This window comes from Palaemon carinicauda, chromosome 20 (assembly GCF_036898095.1).
Source record: "Palaemon carinicauda isolate YSFRI2023 chromosome 20, ASM3689809v2, whole genome shotgun sequence".
Taxonomy (NCBI): domain Eukaryota; kingdom Metazoa; phylum Arthropoda; class Malacostraca; order Decapoda; family Palaemonidae; genus Palaemon; species Palaemon carinicauda.
Genome location: NC_090744.1, coordinates 32,657,504 through 32,682,072, shown reverse-complemented (window position 1 = coordinate 32,682,072; position 24,569 = coordinate 32,657,504). Strand labels below are relative to the sequence as shown.

Here is a 24,569-nt window from a genome sequence, read left to right as displayed (position 1 = left end):
ATAAAGAAAAATTATGTTAATTAAGATAAGTATATATCTTGATTGATAAAAGCTACATATTTTTTTATTAAAATGATAGTACTGTAGGTGTGGTATTTTTGTGCTTTTATGTGTATATGTACATTTGGTATTTGTATACTTGTATTCAATGATAAGTTGTGTTAATGCAGTGTGTATAAATGTATGTCTCTGGGGAAGATTCCCTAGACTTTCATTGTGTTGAAAATGTATCACTTGAGTAAGTGTAGTGACTTTTATAGCAATATTTGTTTATACATGAAATGTCAGGTTTTTGGAACTTAGTTTGAAAGACGGCCACTTGTTCCATGAGTAACTTTGCACCCGCGCCTTGAAAAAATTCTGATCTTTAGATCACATTGGAAATTATACCAGTTTAATTTTGTAATTCTCTGATTATTTTTATGCACTAAACTATGTTATCCCCTTGTGTAATTGGAAGTACTGCCATCCTTATTCCCGGTGTAGCTTGAAAATCCTCCTCAAGAGACTTTCAAGATTATTTAGCGTAAGATTCTTGAGGAATTGGATGTATCGGGTTTGGAAAATATTGCTCATGTTCTGGCCACAGGGTCCAGGGATCATAGCACCACAGTAATGACAGAAGCTTTACTTGTACTCCATTCTATCTTTAATGACTTTCTCTGGTTGGAGACTGCCTCGATTATACGCTTGCAGTTAAGTTTGAAAATGTTAAGCATTGATAATCCCATAGTTTGTCCCATCAAAATGCTTGATATATTTGAGGCAATTTATTATACTGTATAAAAAAACATTTTTGTAGATAAATCTTTCTGGCCAGCCTATTTATGATAGGGGTCTTAGTACTTTCGGAGAAGTTTGTGTGGTCCACTGTAGGCATTACTAAGTGATCTTTGCAGTGTCCTTTCAGACCCTAGCTGTCTTCATTTCATAGACCTCTTCTTTACCCCTGTTCCCACTTCCTTTCTTGCTGTTCAACCTCCTAATGTTAACCTTGGTACAACTGCTGGGTATTTTGCTAGTTGCAATGAGCAACTGGCCTTCTTACCCAGTGGTTTCCCACATGGCCCAAATTCTCAGATACAATCCAATGAAGGTCCAGTGTTGTGACCCAATTTTGTTTAACTGCCAGATAGGGTACAATACTTAATTTTTAGTTTAATTCCTTTATCCAAAATATTTTTCTGAAAAAATAAGAGATAGTGAGTATGGTTCACCTAGTGTTTCCTTTTGCTTCCAGACTTCATCATTCTCATCTTGTTCCTAAGTTTTTTAATCTTACAGCTTTTTTCTTTCAAGAGACAGGTCTGTTAATGTCTCTCCTGGTCAAGTTTCTTCCTCATCATTTTCTTAGCCTAGGCTAGAAAAAGACATTAGGTTTTCCATCTCAATGGCATTTAGATTGAAAATATTGCTTTAGTTGCTTTTTTCTATTCATGAATTGATAAATTCTCTCCAGCAAATGGTAAATAAGGTTGAAAAGATGAGAAAGACCAAGGAAGCATAGTTTTGTACTTTGTACATTTAACTTTAATTGGCATAACAACAGTTATTTCCCTGTTCTTTCACCAGAGGAAGAGATTCAACAACCTATTCTAAAGGTACAAGAATTCTCCCTCACGTTATGATGAACGCTGAATGCTCCCCTGGCCATATGGCTTGTCATCGACTCTTGGTAGTGGCGATCTGGGTAAACATACGTTGTGCTTTTCTACAGTCGACCATTCTTATCCAATCAGCCTGATTGACAAGACCTACTTAGTGTCCCATGTGGGTTGAATATCCGTTCATAATATGAAGATTGCTTGAACCCCTTTGGGTAAATGGTTTAAGTGAACCATGGATACTTTCTAATGGTAGCTGGAGAAGGAATATGGGAAATGTTTAAATGTAGAAATAGAGAGAAACAATGAGAGCAGAGATAAATAAGATGTAAAACTAATATGAAAAGGCTGATACTTTCAAAACAAAATGCAATTCTGTAACAAAAATTTTCCAACACATTGTATAGTGTGTGAGAGTTGGTGCAGCTGGTTTCCCCCAGGTTGCACTTTGGTGCTCAATATCCTTTATTGCCTGAGTGGTGTACCACATGGCTAAAGTTCCAGGTCTCAAATGATAATATTGAATGAGTCCATAATACAAAATTCCCATAAGTGATTCGCAAACTGACAAGTAAGTAGAGCTAAAGCAGTATGATTTCAGTAGTCATGCAAGTGTAAAAAAGTAATTAAAATTATTGTAAGGTAATTCTTGTGCCTCATTGTTCCACCTTTTTATACTTATTTGATTAAATGGGGGATTGATATTTATCAAGTCCTGTCAAGTGGAAAACAATAGAAGTATATGCTATAGTTTTTTCATTAATTTCAGTAATTTAGCCAAATAAATTGCTTGCGTTTTATGAAAGTATGTCAGGTTTAGGGTAAAATATAGAAAGCAAACCTGTTGTCACAAGATGTCATCCTTGAAATAACTGCTGTAGGGTTTCAAGTTTTTTATTTCTCGATAGCAATATTCATTTCCTCATTGCAAATCATGTCTTTCTAGTTTACTAATGAATGTTCACAACATCTGAAGAAAAAAAAAAGTATGGGCAGTCTTTCTAAGAGTAGAAGAGTGAAAATTTCTCGGACCAAATATATCTTCACATCTGTCAGCTTCTAGTGGGTTAGGTTAAAGATCTCCACCAAAGTTCATTTGATTTGTAGAAAGTAAAAAGATATGTGAGTGGCCTGTATGGAGTTGAATTACATTTGGTGGTTACGAAGGAGCAAACTGACTAAATGTAAGAAATATTTACAAAGAATCAAGGAATCAGGCTTCAGTGGAGAGAGGTGGTGAAATGAAAGAAATGCTCTCTTGATTTATTAGTTTTTGGCCCTACAGTATATATGGCATGGTATCTTACTTTCATTTCACCTATAATTTTGGATTTCCTTGCCTGTTTTCAATTTCAAGGATGCCCAAAAGATCTGTGTGGGTTTCAGCTCCACTTCAATTTCATCTGGTTACTCTAGTTGCATTGGATTGCTTATCCTCTCTGTCGAAGAAACATAAATTCAAAGTCTTTAAACTGTGCTTTATCCTGTAATAAGAGACTACCATAATGATTTTTTTCATTTATAAAAGACCTCAATGCATTTACAATCTCTCCGTCGAGTCTAAACATCGTCAACTGTATTAATAAATGTACTTCCATCATAACTGCATTTATATATGAATATTGCTTCATAAGTAATCTCTCTCTCTCTCTCTCTCTCTCTCTCTCTCTCTCTCTCTCTCTCTCTCTCTCTCTCTCTCTCTCTCTTATGTTCAGCTTTAACTTTAATTGATATACAGTAGTATGTGAAGATCTGTTATGAATGATATGGGAACTTTGTGTATAAACATTGGAAATCTTCTATTACCGGGAATTGTCTGTAGTTCATTTAGAATGACAAGCAACTAGTAAAACTCAGTATAGCCTTGTAGGTTTCATATCCAACATACACACGTACATATATGCATATGTATAAGACACTATATTTTAATATAAGTGATTTTTGAAAAGTATGTAGTACATATTTATGCAAATAATTTTATCTACCTACGACGTATTGCCTTTTTGCTATCATGCCAGTGTGTCTGTCTCACTGTATATATTTGTTTTACTGTATCTATATACTGTAATTATCTTGAGTAGAAACAGGAAAATTTATTTTTAGTAACAAGACCTACATATTCATACTATATTTCTATTTTGTATTATTTTATAGTCTTCAAAATAATTTTTTTGCTTTCACATAATTTTACTAGTGGAAGCCAAGTCACATTCTGAGAGTTCATTATAAAATCGCAGTAACGATAATATTTAGTTTTTCTCTACCAATACTCATTAGTACAAAAAAAAAGGAAAAACGTTTTTGAGAAGTATTTATCGAGTTTGTCTTAACGAACCCTTTCAGCCATCTTTGTGAGGGTAAGAATTCCAACAGGGTGTTAGGTTGAGCTACCAAATCATGATATTGACAACGGGCAAAACCAGTTTACTGAATATATTCTGGGCTTAGTGTCGTTAGATATTGTCAGCAAAGTAAAGGTGATATTTTTTTTTTAAAGATATTTTGGTTATTACATATTCTACAGATAGATTAAACTAAACTGCTTATATGGGGTGTGTACAATGTCAAGATGTATTTTATTGCTTACAAACATCATATTTTATATAATAGTGTCAAATCTGTATATTTATATCGTTTTCAGTGGTATGAAAATATTTTGTATGATGTAGATTAACATTTAGGTACTGGACCTGCACTTGGTTGCAGGTCAAATACTGTATTAGTGTGGAACCCGGGGCATGCGGTGATTATTTGTTTATGTTACTGAAAGTTGTTATATAGTTTATAGTGCTTTAGTGTATTGTAGTACAGTACTGTACATTTAGGTCTGCATTACAAGAGAAGAGCCTCAACTAATGCTTATTTATGATGTAGTTTTGATGTGTTTCAGGGATAAACGTTCATTTGATATTTTGAATTTTTTTTCATATTAATTGCTGTAACTCTGCTTATGTATAGAATTAGATCTTTGGTAAAAATAAAAATGTTCATATATGACTTATTTTTAATTTCCTTTAATTTGCATACTAGTGGTCTAATTTGATTCATTAGTTATCCTGTTGTCTGGAAGTGAAAGATAATTTTTTTCTTGGATGAATAGCAATGGTATTGATTTATTTTTTATATTTTTTTTTGCATTCTCTTTAAAGTGGTGGTCCGTTAAAAAGTGGCAAGAGTAGAGTTTTATACGGAGTATCAGAGGAATTCCCAGTAGTTGCAGTGGTTGGCTTGGGTGAGAAGGGAAAGACGTCCGATCCCAATGAAGAATTTGATGAAACAAAAGAGGCAGTAAGATCAGCAGTGGCTGGTAAGTTTGTGTTTAGTTATGTTTGTAATGTCAGAAAAACTGCTTGTAGAAGTTTATTGCTGTACAGTCATTAGAATTTTCAATAAGACATTTTTTTCTTCTTTTTTTTTAATCTAACAATTACATTTACAGCTGGTTGTCGATCACTTCAAGAGTCCAATGTTGATAAAATATTGGTAGATCCATGTGATGATGCTGAAGCAGCAGCAGAAGGCTCAAGCCTCTCTCTGTTCAAGTATCAAGATCTCAAAAGTAAAAAGAAGCCTGTCCTGACATTGCAGTGTTTGGAAGAAGATGCAGAAGGGTGTGTATATGGTGCATTGTAGAATACTTTGATAGTTTAGTATTTGCATTAAAATTTTCTTGGTATGCGAAAGCTTTGTGGACTAACTAGAGACCATAAAGTGACATATGTTAACCCTTTTACCCCCAAAGGACGTACTGGTACGTTTCACAAAAGCCATCCCTTTACCCCCATGGACGTACCGGTACGTCCTTGCAAAAAAAATGCTATAAATTTTTTTTTTTCATATTTTTGATAATTTTTTGAGAAAATTCAGGCATTTTCCAAGAGAATGAGACCAACCTGACCTCTCTATGACAAAAATTAAGGCTGTTAGAGCAATTTAAAAAAAATATATACTGCAAAATGTGCTGGGAAAAAAATAACCCCCTACGGGTTAAGGGTTGGAAATTTCCAAATAGCCTGGGGGTAAAAGGGTTAAGTGATCCCACTGCCTTGTTGGTTAGATGAAGGCTTTGGTTGCTTCCCTGAGGATGAAGCATGCAGTTCAATAGGCACTTAGGTGAAAGATAGGATTATTACTTACATAACCATTATTAAGCCCCTGAAATGGGGTAGCCTGTTAGGTCATTTATGTCTTCCCCTGCATTCTGACGTTGCCTGGTTCATTCAAGTTTCAGAGTTTTTAGCTCTTGCTCAATCCTTCATCTCTCCTTAATAATTTTGCTTGGTAAGCACTTTGTTTTTCATTTTCATGAACTCATGAAAATGTACAATATCTATAAAACTATTTCAACCAGCATAATTAGATATACTGTATATCTACTAAAATCCCTTTTTGAACCCCATAAAGTATATTCTGCAGGTAATAATAATAGTTAGAATTTTCTGTCTCCTCTTACCACTAAATTTCTGTTTTGATCTGCACACCTGCCACGCAAAAATCCGCTGCCTCCTTTGCACTGTTCATGGCAGTAGTAGTTAAGGTCTGCATAGTTTTTGCATTGATGCCTCTTAGGATTTGCCATTATTTTTTAGTTCAACATATTTTAAGTCCCTACATTATACAATCAACCTCTTGGTTACATGTATTTAACATCGGGTCATACACTATTTCTGTTATCAGAATAATGTGAGGTTACGCTAGAAATGGGGATTTGTGATATTCATGCTTGAAAAAAGACCTTTACAATATGCCCCTTCAAATTTGTATATCAATGGTACAGTATTTATATAGTCTAAGGTTCAATATTTCATACATTTTAGATGCTATAATGGATGTATGATATACAGTATTTTTTAGGATAATACCTTCAGTCATAAATTACTTGTTCTATGATCTAACGTTATACAATCATAAACTCTGGGTTACGTGTGTTTAAGAAGCGGACATACAGTATAATAATTTCAATATTTCAATTATGAATTTAATATAGGTATGGGGTATTCAGTCCGTTTGCGGGAGGTAGAAACTAAGGCCAAGTCTAGCTGTTGAACAGATGATTAGACTCAAAATTTCACGGTTCACCCTTTTGTTAAGTACTGTATGCATATTGATGGTAATAGTCAAAAGTCCAATATTTCGAACATATTTTCTTTAATTAGAACATAAGGATAAAAATATGATTTTTAAATATTAAACTTAGCCGGTGAATATATAATAGCTGACGTCTCCGACGGCTCGACAGAATTCAAAAACTCGCGAGCGATCGCCATGAAGGTAGCGGGTGTGCCCACCAGCGCCAACTATCGGCCAGATACCGCATATACATGTAAACAGCTCCAGTTCTTCTCTGTCGGTTCCATCGACAAGTCGATTCCACTCGCTATTATGACCTCGAGTTTTCTACCGAATTGGTGAAGTACAGTACTTGGTTTTGGTTTTATTGCTTTCGCCGTGTTGGATTATTCAATACTATCCTCAAAATAAATGCTTTTGAAAGGAGAGTAAAAGTGTTTTTCCCTTGCTTTTATCTCTGGTTTTTTTTTTTTTCCATAGAGTAAAAATGGCCGACCCTTCCCTTAGTGTACGGAAGTGTGTTTTAGGCTTTTAGCAATTATCTTATCACGTTATAAATTGTTGTTGTTAATTATAGATTTTCCTCTATATATTTTATATCTCACCCGCCTTTATTAGGCCTCTTCGATTAGCTTTCCATTTATAATAAACATCAAGATAAATTTTAATGATTTGTTTATATACGGCCTTACCTATTCCTCCCCTAATCCGAGAGTAGGCGGTCCTAACTTGGAAACCGAAGTTAAACAACGTTGAGCCCTTTCAACTTTTATTTTCGTTAAGTTTAAATCATTTGCTCTGTAAGAGTTATTAAATGAATATTTTTTAGTAGATATTTTATGAAAGATTTTCTTTGAATAGTCTTCGTGCTGTTTCAAAGATGAACTAACGTTTGGTTTATTTATGCTACGCAGTTTGCGCTCTATCGTTACGATAGAGAAAGAGAGAATCACGGTATCACTTTGCAGAAAGAGTAAATCGATTCTGACGTTTTGTTCATTCTTCTTTCAAACTGAAATGTTTTAAATGCTAATTTAAAGGAACTTGTTAATTTTCAATTTCTTAGTCCTTTCAGTTTTTTCCTTTGGTCAAATAACCTGTTTATTGACGAAGGGTAAGTGGGCTTTTCTCTTCTGTGTGAAATCAGAGAGAGAGAGAGAGAGAGACGGAGAGGGAGAGAGGAAGAGAGAACGTTCCGATCTTTATTCTCGTCCCAAGCGAGTAACGTTGTTCTCGAGTCAGTTTTTTACTCTCGTCCCAAGTCTCTGTACGGGGAGAAAGGATAAAACGTTTTTAGTTTTTATTCTCGTCCCAAGGCACTGTACGGTGAGAGATTGAAAACGTAGTTTTTAATGAACTAGTGTTTAGTCTCCTCCCCAGTCACTGATCCTTTTAACTTTATATATTTCCGTTTTATTCGATATATATGTTTACTGTTTTTTTGCTTGTATTAATGTGCTTACATTATACGACTTATTTCGCAATTATAACCTTTTGATGTAGGGGAGAATTGCGTGCTTCAGGTAGAAATCAGTTTTTATTCATGCCTAATGTGAAATTATTGAAAAATACGATTTCAGTGAAGTAAGTGCAAAAACAGAAAATTGTAGTGATAAAGTGATAATTGCGCAAAGTGTTATCAGTGTTGCGACAGAGGGTTCGTCTGTTCGTGCCTGTCGTTCGCCTAGTCCGAGACCTCTTGCAAGCTCCCATGCCCCAGGGAGAAGTAATGTCGTAGGACTTATGGGTTCAAGAGGCTTTAACCAACGAACAGACGTTCCCTCTATGGTTTCAGGCGTGTCTTGTCAAGACCGCCCCTACCATAAGACGAGCGAGACGGTTTTCTCCTCGTCATCCGAAGGCTTATCGCGTAAGAAACCGTGGAGCAAGGTTTCGAGACCCTTAAAGCGAAAGTCAGTCCCTTCAGGACAGGTCCAGCGTCCTGGTTATAGCCATTGGGACAGCTCTGACCCTGTGCAGTCATCGGAAGACTGCTCGACGCCTAAACAGAAGCGTAACACAGGCTCCGAGAGTCTTAGTGTAGGCAAGGTTTTGCAGTCACAGACGTTACCCTCGTCTCTTACCGCACCCATTCCCGTTGATCCTAAATGGGTTGTACTGCAAGACATGCAGAATAAGCTTGCCTCTCTTATGGAGGACTATTCTGCTGAGCAGGTTCACGATGATCCTCGCCGCTTAGCTGATCGAGATCCTGGCCGTCAGCTGCCCAAACGAGCCTTTGCTCGTCCTGTTGACGTTGACGTTACAAAGTCACGTCAGTCACGTTTTGTAGAGCCTCACTCGATGCAGTCCCGTGTTGACTTTCAGCCGCTTGTGGACGTTCAGCCGCTGCCGCATGCTCTTGTTGACGTTCAGGACGTTCGCCAACCAGCGAAGTTGACTTGTTTTGACGTTGAGCGTCAAGCACCGCAGTCAAGAGGTGTTTTGACTGCTCAGTCTAGGCAGTCAAGGCAGTCTCGAGTTGACGTCGAGCGTCCTCCCGCACCTGTTGTTGTTGCTGGTCAGTCCTTTAAGCAGTTACATGACGTATCGTCCTTGACTGCTACTGATGCTCCTTTGCGTGTGGACTCTGCTTGTCAAGCATTGCTACCACGGCAGGTCTCTCCCTTGCTTGAGACTCGGCAATTGTCGGACGAGGTTCCTTCAGATGAGGAAGTTGCTGATCCCCCTCCTACTGATATTCCCTTGGGGACTCTGTCAGACGGAGAGGAGCCTAAAGCTGCTCAGCCCTCTATGGACTTTAAATAAATCATGCTGATTTTTAAGGATCTTTGTCCGGATCATTTTGTAACTGCTGCTCCTCGTTCGCCTAAATGTCAGAGTTTACACTAGGCCTAGCTACTTCGAAGCCGTTGTTTTCGAAGCTAGTGCTCTCTCGCTCTTCTAAGAGAGCTTTACGTTTGCTAGGCGACTGGTTGATCACCAGGAGGAGTTTGGGGGAGACAGCCTTTGCTTTCCCTCCTTTTAAACTGGCTTATAGAGCGAGCGTCTGGTATGACACGGGAGAAGTTCTCGGCTTGGGAGTTCCTGCCTCTGCCCAGATAGACTTCTCAAACCTCATAGACTCTCCCTGGCGCCTGGCCATGAGACGCTCCAAGATTTTATGGTCGGCTTCAGAGCTAGACCATATTCTGTTAGGAGTTTTTTTCGAGCATTTGAAGTTTTGCTGTACAATTATGTCATGCATAAACAAGGCTATCAGGGATGGCTCCAATAATCTGACAGCCACGTTCTCTGCAGGAACAAGACTATCAGGGATGGCTCCAATGATCTGGCAGCCACGTTCACTGCAGGAGTACGTAAGATGCAAGTGCGCTCAATGTGTTCATTGTCAAGACAAACTTCACGATGAAGTCTACCAAGCTGTCTTGACAGCATTAATGGAAGGTGACTGGATGGTCTCTCTCGACCTTCAGGATGCATACTTCCACATCCCGATTCATCCAAACTTTCAACTACATCTGAGGTTTGTGGACGGAAAAGTAATGTACCACTGTCGAGCACTGTACTCCGACCTCATTCCTGCTCCTCTTGTTTTTACAAGGCCCTTGCAAAATGTAGCAAGCTTTCTACATTTTTTGAGGATTCAGAGCCTCCCTTTATTTTGACGACTGGCTAATCAGGGCGTTCGTCATTATATCGCTGTCTGGAGAGCCTCTAATGGACATTAGACCTAACCAAGGAGCTAGGTCTCATAGTGAACGTAGAGAAGTCGTAACTTACAGTATCCCATCCCAGACTATTCTTTTTTGGGGAATGGAGATACTGTGTATGATTTTCCGACCCTTTTCGTCTCCCGCAAGAATGGAACAAGCTCTGTTAAAAGTCCTTCACTTGCAAGAGAAAAACAGTTGCTCTGTAAGAGTTTGAACTAGCCTCGTGGGAACTCTTTCATCGCTGGAGTAGTTCACTCTCTGGGGAGACTCAACCTATGCCCTTTCCTATTTCACCTAAACATTGGAACAAGGAGAAGGGCTTAGTGAGTATCTCTTTCCCAATCTCCAACTCAGTCTAGACATGTCTGACTTGGTGGGACAGCAACATCAGACTTCGAGAAGGTCTTTCTCTTGCGATCAAGAACCCAAACCATGTGTTGTTTTCAGATGCAGCGGATTTGGGTTAGGGAGCTCCACTGGACAGTCTGGAAGGCTCGGTTCTTTGATCCACGGATCAAAAGGAACTCCTTTTAAGGCAGTAACATCTCTCCTTTGGCGAGATTTGTGCAGAAATGAATGTCTTGGCGGACGGCCTCAGCAGAAGAGGACAAGTCTTCTCCATGGAGTGAAAGTTGCATAAGACTGTGTGCGAGAAGCTATGGATGACATGGGGTCTACCCACCATAGATTTTTTTGCTACTCTCTCTGACAAAGAGGCTCTCGACTTACTGCTTTCCAGTTCCAGATCCAGAGGCAGCTCACATAGACGCTTTCCTGCTGGACTGGTCTCACCTGGACGTTTTTGCCTTTCCACCTTTCAAGGTCCTAGACAAGGTGCTGCAGAAGTTCACCTCTCACGAAGGGACCAGGTTGACATTGGTTGCTCCACTCTGGCCCGCGAGAGAGTGAGTAACAGAGGTACTTCAATGGCTGGTAGACGTTCCAAGGAGTCTACCTTTAAGGATGGATCTCTTACGGCAGCCACGTAAGGAGTCTTCAGCAAAGCCTCCCCGCGCTTCGTCTGACTGCCTTCAGACTATCGAAAGACTCTCAAGAGCTAGAGAATTTTCGAAGGAGGCAGCCAGAACGATTGCGAGAGCTAGGAGAGCATCTACCATCAAGGTCTATCAGTCGAAGTGGGAAGTCTTTAGAGACTGGTGCAAGTCATCATCCATTTCCTCTTCCAGTACCTCTGTAGCCCAAATTGCAGACTTTCTCCTACATCTGAGAAATGTTCGCTCCCTCTCAGCGCCCACTATCAAGGGCTACAGGAGCATGTTGGCATCTGTGTTCAGACATAAAGGCTTATATCTGTCCAATAATCAAGATCTCCAAGATCTCCTTAAGTCCTTCGAGACCTCTAAGGAGCGTCGTATGGCAACTCCTGGATGGAACTTAGACGTGGTCCTAAGGTTCCTAATGTCCGACAGGTTTGAGCCATTACATTCAGCCTCCCTGAAGGATCTCACCCTCAAGACGCTTTTCTTAGTGTGCTTGGCTTCGGCTAAAAGGGTCAGTGAGATCCATGCCTTCAGTAGGAACATCGGCTTTTCTACAGATAAAGCCACATGTTCACTTCAGCTTGGTTTTCTTGGCCAAAAATGAACTGCCTTCTCGTCCTTGGCCTAAGTCATTTGATATACCTTGCCTGTCAGAGATCGTAGGCAACGAGCTTGAAAGAGTGCTGTGTCCAGTTAGAGCTCTGAAGTTTTATTTAGCTCGGACTAAATCCTTACGAGGTGGATCTAAGGCTTTGTGGTGCTCAGTTAAAAAGCCTTCATTGCCTATGTCAAAGAATGCTTTGTCATATTTTATTAGATTTTTAATCTGAGAGGTTCATTCTCACTTGAGTGAAAAAGAGCGTTGCTTGCTTAAGGTTAAGACGCACGAAGTAAGAGCTATAGCAACTTCTGTGGCCTTTAAGCAAAACAGATCTCTGCGAAGTATTATGGACGCGACCGTTTGGAGAAGCAAGTCGGTATTCGCGTCATTTTACTTAAAAGATGTCCAGACTCTTTATGAGGACTGCTACACACTGGGTCCATTCGTTACAGCGAGTGCAGTAGTGGGTAAGGGTTCTACCACTACATTCCCTTAATTCCAATATCCTTTTAATCTTCTCTTGAAATGTTTTTTAATTGGGTTGTACGGAAGGCTAAGAAGCCTTTTGCATCCTTTTTGATTTGGCGGGTGGTCAAATGTCATTTCTTGAGAGCGCCCAGATTAAGGGTTTTGATGAGGTCCTGTTGTATGGGTTGTTGCCCTAGATACTTCAGCTCCTGGGAGTCTTTCAGCATCCTAAGAGGATGGCTGGGCTTCGTGAGGAAAGCGGACTAACAAGGCAGAGTAATCGTTAGAGTCAGCTTCCTTACCAGGTACCTATATTTATTTGGGTTTTGTTATGATATAACTGTCAAAAACTCTAAGCATATACGCTGTAAACTTTATTAATTCTGGTCTCTACCCACCACCATGGGTGTGAATCAGCTATTATATATTCACTGGCTAAGTTTAATATTTAAAAATGATATTTTAATTATAAAATAAATTTTTGAATATACTTACCCGGTGAATATATAAATTAAAGGCCCCCCCTTCCTCCCCGATAGAGACACAGCGGGATGAGAAGAACTGGAGCTGTTTACATGTATATGCGGTATCTGGCCGATAGTTGGCGCTGGTGGGCACACCCGCTACCTTCATGGCGATCGCTCGCGAGTTTTTTAATTCTGTCGAGCCGTCGGAGACGTCAGCTATTATATATTCACCGGGTAAGTATATTCAAAAATTTATTTTATAATTAAAATATCATATTCAGTATATTGTTAATGCTTGATTTGTATTTCCTTTGGTGGAACTCTATTAAAGTCCCGATGTTATACAGTATACTCCTATCTCCTTGGTAAATTGTGTACGGTACATTGTTGTTGCATACGGTGTAATCATGCCTTCACATCTGTAATCATAATAATAGTTACTTTAGGTTTAACACTTTATGGTTAGGATACTCAAGCTGATAACGAGTAATGGGAGCCCAGGCCAAACACCAGGTCAAACAATAGCCAACACCCATACACTGTAAATTTATAACAGTACCTGCTAATTTAAAAGTCACACCTTTGACCTTATTTTGTTTTGGTACGTTGTCCACATGCCAAATATTGTTATTTTGTTAAGCAGATGCCACCAAGAAATTTAAATCCAATCGATTGTATATTAAAGGTCTGCCCAGTCAATGCCTTTGGCCTCAAATTATTATTTTGTTCCGTAACTGAAATACAAACCACGCTATTTACATTGGGTTTACCTTTTAGCGCAGCTGAAATGGCGAGCCATTAGAATTTAACGAGGGTGTATTACCCCCACGCTAGTTAGCGGGGGGGTAGGGGAGTGGTAGCTAGCTACCCCTCCCCCCCTCACACACAGATGAATGCTCACTTTCACTTTTGGCTCGGACTGTGACAGACGTCTCTGTCTTGGTCCTCTCTTGGCAGCCATTGTTTGTTTTGTCTTTACTTAATCGCTTACTTTTCTTTTACTCAATATATATGTAAACATGTTTTCATGTTTGTATATATATTTGAGTATAGAAATCAGTAAGTTTCCTTTTCAGAGTTGTGTGTGTAGTGCACGATATCTACGTGGAGTCCTCGGCAGTTAGGCCACCACGGCGTAATTTTATGGGTGGCGATCGAGTTTGACTTCAGTCTTTCTCTCTCTCTCTCTCTCTCTTAAGGTCGTTCACCCTTTTACTACGTGTTACTACGCCCTTGTAGCTTCCTTTCCGTGTGGGGGGGTTGCTACGCCGTACGTTTGTCTCAATTAGTTTATGAATCTAATTGTAGTTGTTAATTATTCAGCTTGTAGAACGATTCCTTTTGGGGTTTTTGTTCTTTCTTTAGTGTTCATTCATTTTTAAATTACATAATTACATAGTTTCATAATTATAATTGTTATAATTCTGTTTTGGTTACAGCTCTCCTTCCGGGAGTGTAAGTGGTTGTGAGGGCACGTGCCTGTTGTGTAATCCTTGTTTCCTTTTCCTCGGGATTCCTCTTCGGAGCCTTCCCGGGGGAATGAATGTGTACTAATGATTTTTGTTTTATTTTTTTACAGTTACCGATCTAGTTCGTTTCTGTAATATGGCAACGGTGTGAGCTGTCTTGTTGAGGCCTGGGGATTCGGCTGTTGCTGCCTCCCCCCTTGTATTTTCGTCAGGGGCGTGTCTCCTTCTACTGGAAGTACTCCCGTGACGACGGACAGCTCTCCAGTTTTAGAACTTTCAGGAGGCTTGACTCCTTGGGCGGGTAACTTTCCTTCCGAGGGAAGTTTTTCCTGTCCAGGCTTGAGTTTTTCCCCTTTTGGGGGGTTCTTCTCTTGCCTTTTTTTCGTGCGACTATGCTCTTGGTGTTGAGCGGTCACACCTGCAGTTTCGCTCAAGGGGCTGGGCAACTGCAGGAGCCCCTCTTCGGAGGATTGCTCCTTTTAGGTCACTGGCTGACCAGTCTCTTCTACGAAGTGTTTCTCTTTCGTTCGCGAGAGAGTACACTCATAGAGACTCCTCTTCGGAGGATTCTTCTGCTGCTGTTGCTGTTGGCCTCCTTCGCCGTAAGATCCACCGTCCGCCTCGTCGTAAGGGCCTCTCATCTCCCTATAAGGGTGCTAATAGGCGCCTTTTTGAATCTCCGTTTGCAGCCTACAACTCCTTCTTCTTGATCTTCCGCCTTGGTGCAGATGGACAGCAGTCTGTTCTCGTCTTCCGACGGGCAACGGTCTTCCCGACGGACAACGGTCTTCCAACGGACATCAGTCTCCCGGCGACAGGCAACAATCTTCCGATGGACATCTGTCTCCCGACGGACAACGTTCCCTTCGCGGCAAAGGGTTGCCTCCCACGGGGGTTCTTCCCTTGCGTGTCAGGGTTCCCCTGCGCGCCCTTCTGCTGTGTTCTCTCCTGCTCCTGCTCAGTGTTAGCGCACAGGCGCTCTCCTGCTCATCAGCGCTTCCTGATCGCTAGCGCTCTCCTGTTCGCCAGCGCTCTCCTGTTCGCCAGTGCTCTCCTGTTCGTCAGCGCTCTCATGATGATCATCCCTGCTGTTCCTGTTGGTTCCTGTTACGCGCCCTGTGCGCCCACGTTCGCCCTCGCGATCTAGAACTTCGGTTCAGGTCTGGGTCAAGGACACTTCTTCGATGCGCAGGCTTCCACTTCCACGCTTTGCCTTCTGCTCGTCAGCAATCATCAGCTCGCCAGCGATCATCAGCTCGCCAGCGATCACCTGCTCGCCAGCGTTCACCTGCTCGCCAGCGCGCACAGGCGATTTTAGTATCGCCTATTCAACAGCGTTCTACACGTCAGCGATCACCTGTCTCTCGGCGATCTCCGGATCGCCCGCGTGTGTTACAGCCGGCGCGCCAACGTTCTCCAACGCTTCTGAAAGAACATGGTTCGCCAGCTACTAGCTCGCCATCGTGCGATCGCCCACCTGCGCACGCTGCTCGCCATCGCGCGATCGCCCACCTGCGCACGCTGCTCGCCATCGCGCGATCGCCCACCTGCGCACGCTGCTCGCCATCGCGCGCCATCGCCCGCCTGCGCACGCTGCTCGCCATCGCGCGCCATCGCCCACCTGCGCACGCTGCTCGCCATCGCGCGATCGCCCACCTGCGCACGCTGCTCGCCATCGCGCGCCTTCGCCCACCTGCGCACGCTGCTCGCCATCGCGCGATCGCCCACCTGCGCACGCTGCTCGCCATCGCTCGCTGCTCGCCATCGCTCGCTGCTCGCCATCGCTCGCCATCGCGCGATCGCCCACCTGCGCACGCTGCTCGCCATCGCTCGCCATCGCCCACCTGCGCACGCTGCTCGCCATCGCTCGCCATCGCGCGATCGCTCACCTGCGCATGCTGCTCGCCATCGCTCGCCAACGCGTCGACATGCCACAATGCGCCATCGCCAACCTGCGCGTCAGCGCTTACCAGCTCACCACCGATCGCCTGTTGATCCACATCGCCAGCGGTCTTCCTCGCCCACGCGGCAGCGCGTTTCCTCGCCATCGCGCTGACGCTTGCGTTCGCCGCCTCGGACTCGCGCTCATTCACCTGCCCACCCTTGCGACCGCTTGCCCGCGTGACCGTTCGCCTGCGCGACTGTTCGCCCGCGCGACCGCTCGCCTGCGCGCCCACGCGATCATTCGCCTGCGCGCTCACGTGCCTGCACGTCTACGCTCATGCGCGTCCGCGCACATGCTCTCTAATGTTCGCCCGCGCGCGAACCAACGGTATTCCATCGCGCGGACGGACGGTGTTCCGTCGCGCGAACCTACGGTGTTCCGTCGCGCGAACCTACGGTGTTCCGTCGCGCGAACCTACGGTGTTCCGTCGCGCGAACCGACGGTGTCCCGTCGCGCTAACCTACAGTGTTTCTTCGCACGAACGTCGGCTTAATTCTTGCAGTATCCATTGCTCGTCCATGGGTTATCGCTCGCGGACCACCAGCTCTCGCCCTTCCTACCACGCTCGCCCTCCTTCTGTGCTCCTTCGCTCACCTTCGTTTGCGTTCCTGCGTGACCGCGCATGGACGCTTCCACGTTCGCCCACGCGCAAATCTTTAAGTTACCATCGCGCGAGCTCCAGGACGATTGCGACCACGATTCCCATTGGGGTGTTCGCAGCATGGTAAGCCTGGCGAGTTCTTCTGGAGCGTATTTCCAGAACACGGCCTCACCCCGTAAACGGGGGAACACAGTGGCGTAGATGTGCGACAACGCCACAGTAGTAGCCTACGTAAAGAAGACAGGGGGTCTAAAGTCGAAAGAACTATGCGCGTTATCGACAGAACTTCTAGAATGGGCTGCAGAAGAAGGGATCGAGTTCACAGCAAGGTTCATCCCGGGAAAGAAGAACGTCCTGGCAGACGGCCTCAGCAGAGTAGGCCAGGTAATAGGGTCAGAGTGGACTCTACACCCAAGGATAGCTCAGTCAGTCATACTGAAGTGGGGTTCCCCAGTAATAGACCTTTTCGCCACACGTCTGAACGCCCAGCTCCCCGTGTTCTGTTCTCCAGTCCCAGATCCGTTAGCGGCGTTCGAGGACGCCTTCCAACCCCCTAGGGACGGCCTCGATGTGTACGCCTTCCCCCCCTTCGGGATGATACGGCAAGTCCTCAACAGAGTAAGAACAACAACCAACCTTCAGATGACTTTGGTCGCACCTTGGTGGCCGGAGAGGGAGTGGTTCGCAGACCTAAAAGAACTGGCCCTTCTTCCTCCTTGGCCGCTCCCGGACAGGCCAGACCTTCTACGTCAGCCCCACTTCCAAAGGTTTCATGAAAACCCTCGGTCCCTCCGCCTTCACGCGTTGGAGGTTATCGAGCGGCTTCTGAAGAAAGATGGGTACTCACCGAGGACCGCAGCGAGGATGTCGGGTTACTTAAGGCGTTCCTCTATCGCAGTCTACCAAGCGAAATGGGTAGTCTTCTCGAAATGGTGCGCTTCCTGGAATATCAAACCCTTGGGGGCCTCAATCCACAACGTAGCGGACTTCCTGGTGTACCTCAGAGACGATATGGGCTCTTCCATTCCAGCAATAAAAGGAGTACGGGCAGCATTAGGTCAAGTCTTCCTCCTTAAGGGCATTGACTTGGGAGCCTCCCGTCACATCTCGATGCTCATCAGGAGCTTTGAGCAGTCATGCCCCCCACAAGAAGTGAGGGTACCGCAGTGGGACCTAGCCATAGTACTCAAAGCCCTGTCAGAACCGCCCTTCGAGCCCCTCAAGGACATCCTGGATAAGGAGCTCACCCTCAAAACGGTCTTCCTCTTAGCCCTGGCTTCGGCAAAGAGGGTTAGTGAGTTACACGGATTATCGTACGAGGTCTCACACTCAAAAGGGTGGCGTGAGGCTTCGTTTAAGTTTGTCCCTAACTTTGTGGCCAAACCACAGAACCCGGCTTGTTGGGACCCTCGGTTCGAGGGCTTTTCGGTCCCAGCGATCCTCGGTCAGACAATCCTAAAGACTTACTCTTATGCCCGGTCAGTGCAGTAAGAAAATACCTTGAAAGGACATCCAGACTCCGACCTGAGATCAAGAGTTTATTCGTCTCTACTGGTCGGGTGAAGAAACCAGTCTCCAAGAACTCAATCTCCTTCTGGTTGCGACAGGTGATCAAGAAAGCTTACGAAGCTTCGGGAACCCCTCTCCCAGGCAGGCCAAGGCCTCATGATATTAGGGGTCTAGGCACCTCCCTAGCGTTTGAGAAGAACATGGCCGTGGGCCAAATTCTGAAAGCGGGTACCTGGTCCAGACAGTCCACTTTCATGGAGCATTACCTGAAGGACTGTTCTAGGAAATCCTTGGATGGGTTCGCCCTTGGCCCAGTCATATCGGCCCTGCAAAAGATTTAAGGTCATGGCCCCAGGGAAACCGTGGGGCGATAAGCCAAGAGACACACGTTCATCCCTTACCTTTCCCCCCCCCCCCCTTATCACCCTCTTAATGAGAGAATGCCTTGATGAAGTCACTGAGCTTCAGCACGGCATTTTATTCCCGTGCTGAAACTTCGTGACGGGCAAGAGGGCTCTCGAACTTGGGGAAATTGCTCCCCCAGTTCGAATCTAAATTTCTCTCTTTCTTATCTTTTTCTTCCTCTTTATATTGCTTCAACCTTCTCCTAATATTATAAACTTTCTTTCATGATGCTGTCCCAACCCTATGAGTAAAATTTTCCATATGTATATGTGTATATTTTTACATATATATGTATGTTTATTATCTTTTTTTTTTCTCTTTATGGCATGGATGTTTCTACATATGTTATTGCCACTTGGGCGGATGTTTCTGCATCCGGTATTGCTGCCTGCTTTGATGAATGTGAAAGGTGTCGCGGTTGGGAGGCGTTTGTGCTCAAAGCTATATGTGAGTGTATAGGATGATCTCAGCCATCCCGAAGATGGTTTGGACCTTTTTGGCGGAACTATTCCAAGTGTTGGGTCTTCGGAATCCAGGGGGATCCAATGCTTGGGGTAGGACTCTCGGCTTCTGGCCGGAAGCCCGTCATTACAGATATGGGGAGGATGATTCCATAGTTTCTTGGTCTCAGTCCTAACAGGCGGGTTCAGCTTACACCTGTGCCTCTATATCTGTTTTGATGCTATCCTTCGGGTAGGGTATGGAGTGGACCATCTGGGAAGTATACTCTCACTGTGCCGGTAGTGGAGAGTGCAAATTTCCTTCCCAACATGTGATGCCTTAATGTTCTCAAGCAGGTAAATCAAACTATTCAAAAAATCACTCTTTTCTTTTCTTTATTCCGATGGATTCTTGTGAGAATGACCCCACCTCCCCTGGATATGCTGACTCGCCCCCGGCACTGTTGACGACCTCTGGCAATTCATTTAAAGAAAACTCCGTTGACGACGTAGGAACTAAAAAGGACTGTTCTTTAAACATTCCGAAAAAGGGTAATTTGGGCAACACAGGAAAACTGAAAGTCCTGCACGTTACCCAAATCCCTTTAGAAGCTAATTATGATGTGCTACATAAAATATTTGAGTGTTACGGATCAATAAAAGAAATTAGAATGAAACTTCAAGATGATAATTGGGAATCTTGGTTATCATTTAATTGTCACGAGGAAGCATTTAATGCAAGCTGTAACATTGTTGATATTAAAGTAGGTAATATGAGTGTTAAGGGTGCTCTGTGTGATGGGGCACCTAAAGATCTGGATGTCTACAGACCAGCAGACTGGGCTGATAAAGATATAGAGGCAGATATGCCATCCCAAAGAAAGCCAAAACCACCAATGTGGCTTCTTGCTCAATCTGTAGGAGGTACGGAAAATTATTTCAAGATATGCAAATTTCTTCAGAGGAAGGTAGGTACGATCGCACCTGGAGATATATCTCGATTCGGGAAGAAAAGTTTCTTGATAAAGGCCAAGTCATACACACAGTCTGTTATACTGTCTAATTTGAAGACAGTAAATTATGATATAAAATTGGACATCAAACCCCATCTAAACTTTAGCTATGGAAGGGGAGTGGTTTTTAATAGGGATCTGTATGAATTTACTAAAGAGGAGATATTGGCCATGTGTCCCCTATCAGTGTGGAAAGTACATAAAGTACCTGGAACATCAATGATTGTTCTTACTTTCCAGGATGCTGATGTACCTTTCCACATAGACATAGAAAACGAAAGGATCAGAGTTCAACCTTTTAAGCAGAAGCCACTGCAATGGTATAATTGCTTTAAATTTGGACATCCTTCCAAAGTTTGCAATAATGAAAAAATTTGTAATACTTGCTCCAAAATTTACCATGGGGATTGTACACTTGAGGCAAGGTGCTTAAACTGCAACTCTAATCTCTAATCATAAATCTAATGATAGGAGCTGCCAGTTTTATAAGTTAGAAGAGGCTGCCCTCAATAAATCAATTATTGAACATGTAAGCGTGGGGCATGCCAAGAGATTATTAAATAAATCTAATACTTATGCAAAAACATTAAAAACAGGAGAAAAAGTTCCTCGGGAATCATCTCACCCACCTACTACTGTAGGTAGTTCTCGAAAAAGGAATTCACAATCTATTGATAAAGTGCTGCATAAGACAAGAACATCTCCTCCTAAAGATTTATCTTTGAGTATCAACAAAAAGACATTGCCCACCACTATCAAACCTTTGTCCCCCATTACAAAGGATAGTACTAACCTCTCCCAGGCCATATCCTTGCCTGATTTAATGGAGATTCCACCTGACACCAAGTTATCAGGTGTACCTGTAGTGGGGAAGGTACAAAAACCTGGTAACTTGCAACCTATTAATCGTAAAAGAGAGAGACCTCCATCTCTCTCACCCCCTTCCATAAGAAATACTAGAATTATGACATCAAATAAATATGATGTTTAGTCTGTTGATGTTGGCGATCAACCAGAAGACAATTTAAATAAATCAGAAATTCAAGTTGAGGTCCACCATCCCCCTCAACAAATATATAAAAAAGATACAAAGAAAAACTCCAACGTAAAACCCAACATAACAAGACCATCTCTGAAGAAACCTACAAGTAATAATGTTAGATTAAAAACTGCTAATGGGAAGACCTCACCCAAGACGTCTTCCAGAAATAATCCATAGTTTTCTCCTCCATTTTGCAATGGAACTGTCAGGGTTTGAGGGCGAAATATGAAGAACTTAAGCTCCTAATCCATGAGCATTCCCCCATAATAGTATGTCTACAGGAAAGTATGCTTGATTCTAACACTCCTAGTCCTCGAGAGTATGTTAGCTATAGAACACCATATAATCAACAAGCAGGGAGCCATGGCGGAAGTCTCATGTACATTCGTCGAGATGTTCCCCAAATACCCATGTCTATACGTACAACCCTGCAGGCAGTTGTTGTACAAATTGATATAGGGAGAAAATATACAATATGCTCTCTGTACTTACCTCCAAATGATGATATTTTATATGATGATTTAGCAGAAGTTATTCAACAACTCCCTCAACCTTTTCTCTTACTGGGAGATATGAATGGTAGACATCCTTTATGGGGTGATGTTTTGGCCAACACAAGGGGCAATATTATCTCATCAATTGTGGAGAATGAGGATGTGGGGCTCCTTAATACAGGAGAGCCCACGCACTTCCATGTTCAGACAGGTACTTTGTCATGCATTGACCTTTCAATTGCAAGCTCTAACTGCCTTCTTGATTTTGATTGGAGGACATTAGATGATTGGCATACTAGTGATCATGCACCAATCATTATAAACACCAACAAGGGTCCACCTTTGCAAAGATCGCCACGTTGGAATCTAGACAAGGCAGACTGGGTTAAATTTTCTGAGCTAAGTGAAATCGAAGGGAGAGCAGAACAGTTTGAAAGTATTGATGATGCTATAGACCTGCTGAATGGAACTCTTCATACAGCAGGAGTCAATTCAATTCCCAAAACAACAGGGTTATTCAGACGACGACCAGTCCCGTGGTGGTCTTCAGAACTAACTGCACTCCACAGAGCCACAAGAAGATCTCTAACACGATTGCGTAGACTCCGAACTGATGAGAATTTAATTATGTACAAGAAATTTAGAGCACAGTTCCGTCGTGCCATGAAAGAAGCAAGGCGCCAGTCATGGATGTCTTTTGTTTCCTCCATTAACAGTAGAACACCACCATCTTCTGTGTGGAGGAAAGTAAAAAAGATAGCTGGCAAATTCACCCCCAACCCACCACCAGTGTTGAAGGTGAATGGCCAGTATGTAACTGAAGCAAATGAAGTTAGCAATGCCTTGGCTAATCATTTTTCAAATGTATCCAGCAAGTGTGAAGAAGCCCCTGGTCACCAGTATAGGAGCACTGAAGAAAATAAAATTTTAAATTTTGCAACAAGAAGGGAAGAGTCGTATAATTCTCCTTTCACTGAAAGAGAATTTGATTCTGCACTTGCTCATTGCAACGATACAGCCCCTGGACCCGATGGAATTCCATATGCAATGATTAAACATGTACATTTTAATACAAAGCTATTTATTTTAAGCATTATTAATAGAATATGGCATGATCATAGTTACCCAAGTGTTTGGGAACTAGCCATTATTTTAGCCTTTTTAAAACCCGGTAAAGACAAGTTTTTAGCAGCAAACTATCGTCCTATTGCATTGACATCTTGTTTATGTAAAATCATGGAGAAGATGGTCAATGCAAGGCTGATATGGTACCTTGAAAAGAAAGGTATTTTATCACCGATTCAATGTGGATTCCGAAAAATGCACTCAACGACTGATGTGTTGATACGACTTGAGTCTTCTATTTGTGAAGCCTTTGCTTCCAAACAGCACCATGTTACAGTATTTTTTGACCTTGAAAAGGCATATGATATCACATGGAGATATGGTATTCTTAAAACCATTCATGAATTGGGATTGAGAGGAGAGCTGCCACTATTTATTCAGGCATTTCTTTCACGTAGAGTTTTTCAAGTGAGAGTGGAGGAAACTCTATCAGAGAGTAAGTGCCAGGAAGAAGGAGTTCCTCAGGGTAGTGTGCTGAGTGTAACCCTTTTTGCACTAGCAATTAATGGGATATCCTCAGCCATTCCCCAGGATGTTCTCTCAACATTATTTGTGGATGATCTCTCAATATCATTTGCTGGCACTAGAATGGCAATGGTTGAGAGAAAAATCCAACTCTCTATTGATAAAATTATCCAGTGGGCTGACATGAATGGATTTAAGTTCTCGACAAGTAAAACTACCATTGTCCATTTTTGTCATATCCGGGGAGTACTGTACATCCAGACCCGGATATATACATTAAAGGTCAACGGATACCATGTGTATCGGAAACCAAATTTTTAGGTTTGATATTTGACTGTAGACTTACCTGGGTTTCTCACCTAAAAGCGCTAAAAGCTAAATGTGTTGAAGCTCTGAATATCTTAAAAGTATTGTCCCATACATCATGGGGGGCAGACCGCAATACTATTTTAAAATTATACAAGGCCTTGATTTTTTCCAAAATTAGTTATGGTTGTGAGGTATATTCTTCAGCCACCCCAAGCCGGTTAAAAATATTAGATTCGATACATCATGCAGGTATTAGATTGTCTACTGGAGCTTTTAAAACCTCGCCTATCCCAAGTCTCCTTGTTGATGCTGGAGAGTTACCTCTAGACCTTTACCGAATGTCTTCCATTCTCCGGTATTGGTTTAGATTGCAAAGACTCCCTAACTCTCTAGCCTTTCAGACTGCAAGCCTTGTAAGACAAGCATCATACTTTGAGTTGCACCCAAAATCTCCTCAACCTTATGGCTTTCGGGTGAAATGATTATTAAATAGTCTGGATATAATTAGAAATAAGGTACTTCCATTCAAGGTATCATCAACGCCTCCATGGAAGTTACCAGAGATATCTTTTTGTAAATATTTTATTGGAGATAAGAAGAATATGTCAGACATAGAAGCCAGGTCTCTTTTTAATGAACATGTTAAAGAACATAGAGGATCAACTTTTATCTATACTGATGGCTCCAAATCTGATGCTGGCGTTGGATTTGGAGTACATAGTAATGGTTTTAATTGTAGAGGTGCACTTCCTCTGACCGCTTCCATATTTACTGCCGAACTGTATGGCATATTAACTGCTATTGAGAAAATAGCGTTGGAGAAGGAGGGTAATTTTACAATTTTTAGTGATGCAAGGAGTGTCC

At 42.6% G+C, this 24,569-nt stretch overlaps 1 protein-coding gene across 3 annotated transcripts in view; it reads left to right on the top strand.

The window, feature by feature from the left end:
* Positions 1 to 24,569, top strand: part of LOC137660275 (cytosol aminopeptidase-like) — a 93,617-nt gene that overhangs the window by 24,145 nt on the left and 44,903 nt on the right. For all 3 annotated transcript variants that reach the window (XM_068395047.1, XM_068395049.1, XM_068395048.1), the window contains exons 3-4: positions 4,754 to 4,911; positions 5,044 to 5,215. In XM_068395047.1, the coding sequence (XP_068251148.1) occupies positions 4,754 to 4,911; positions 5,044 to 5,215 (330 nt within the window). The remainder of the gene's footprint in view (positions 1 to 4,753; positions 4,912 to 5,043; positions 5,216 to 24,569) is intronic.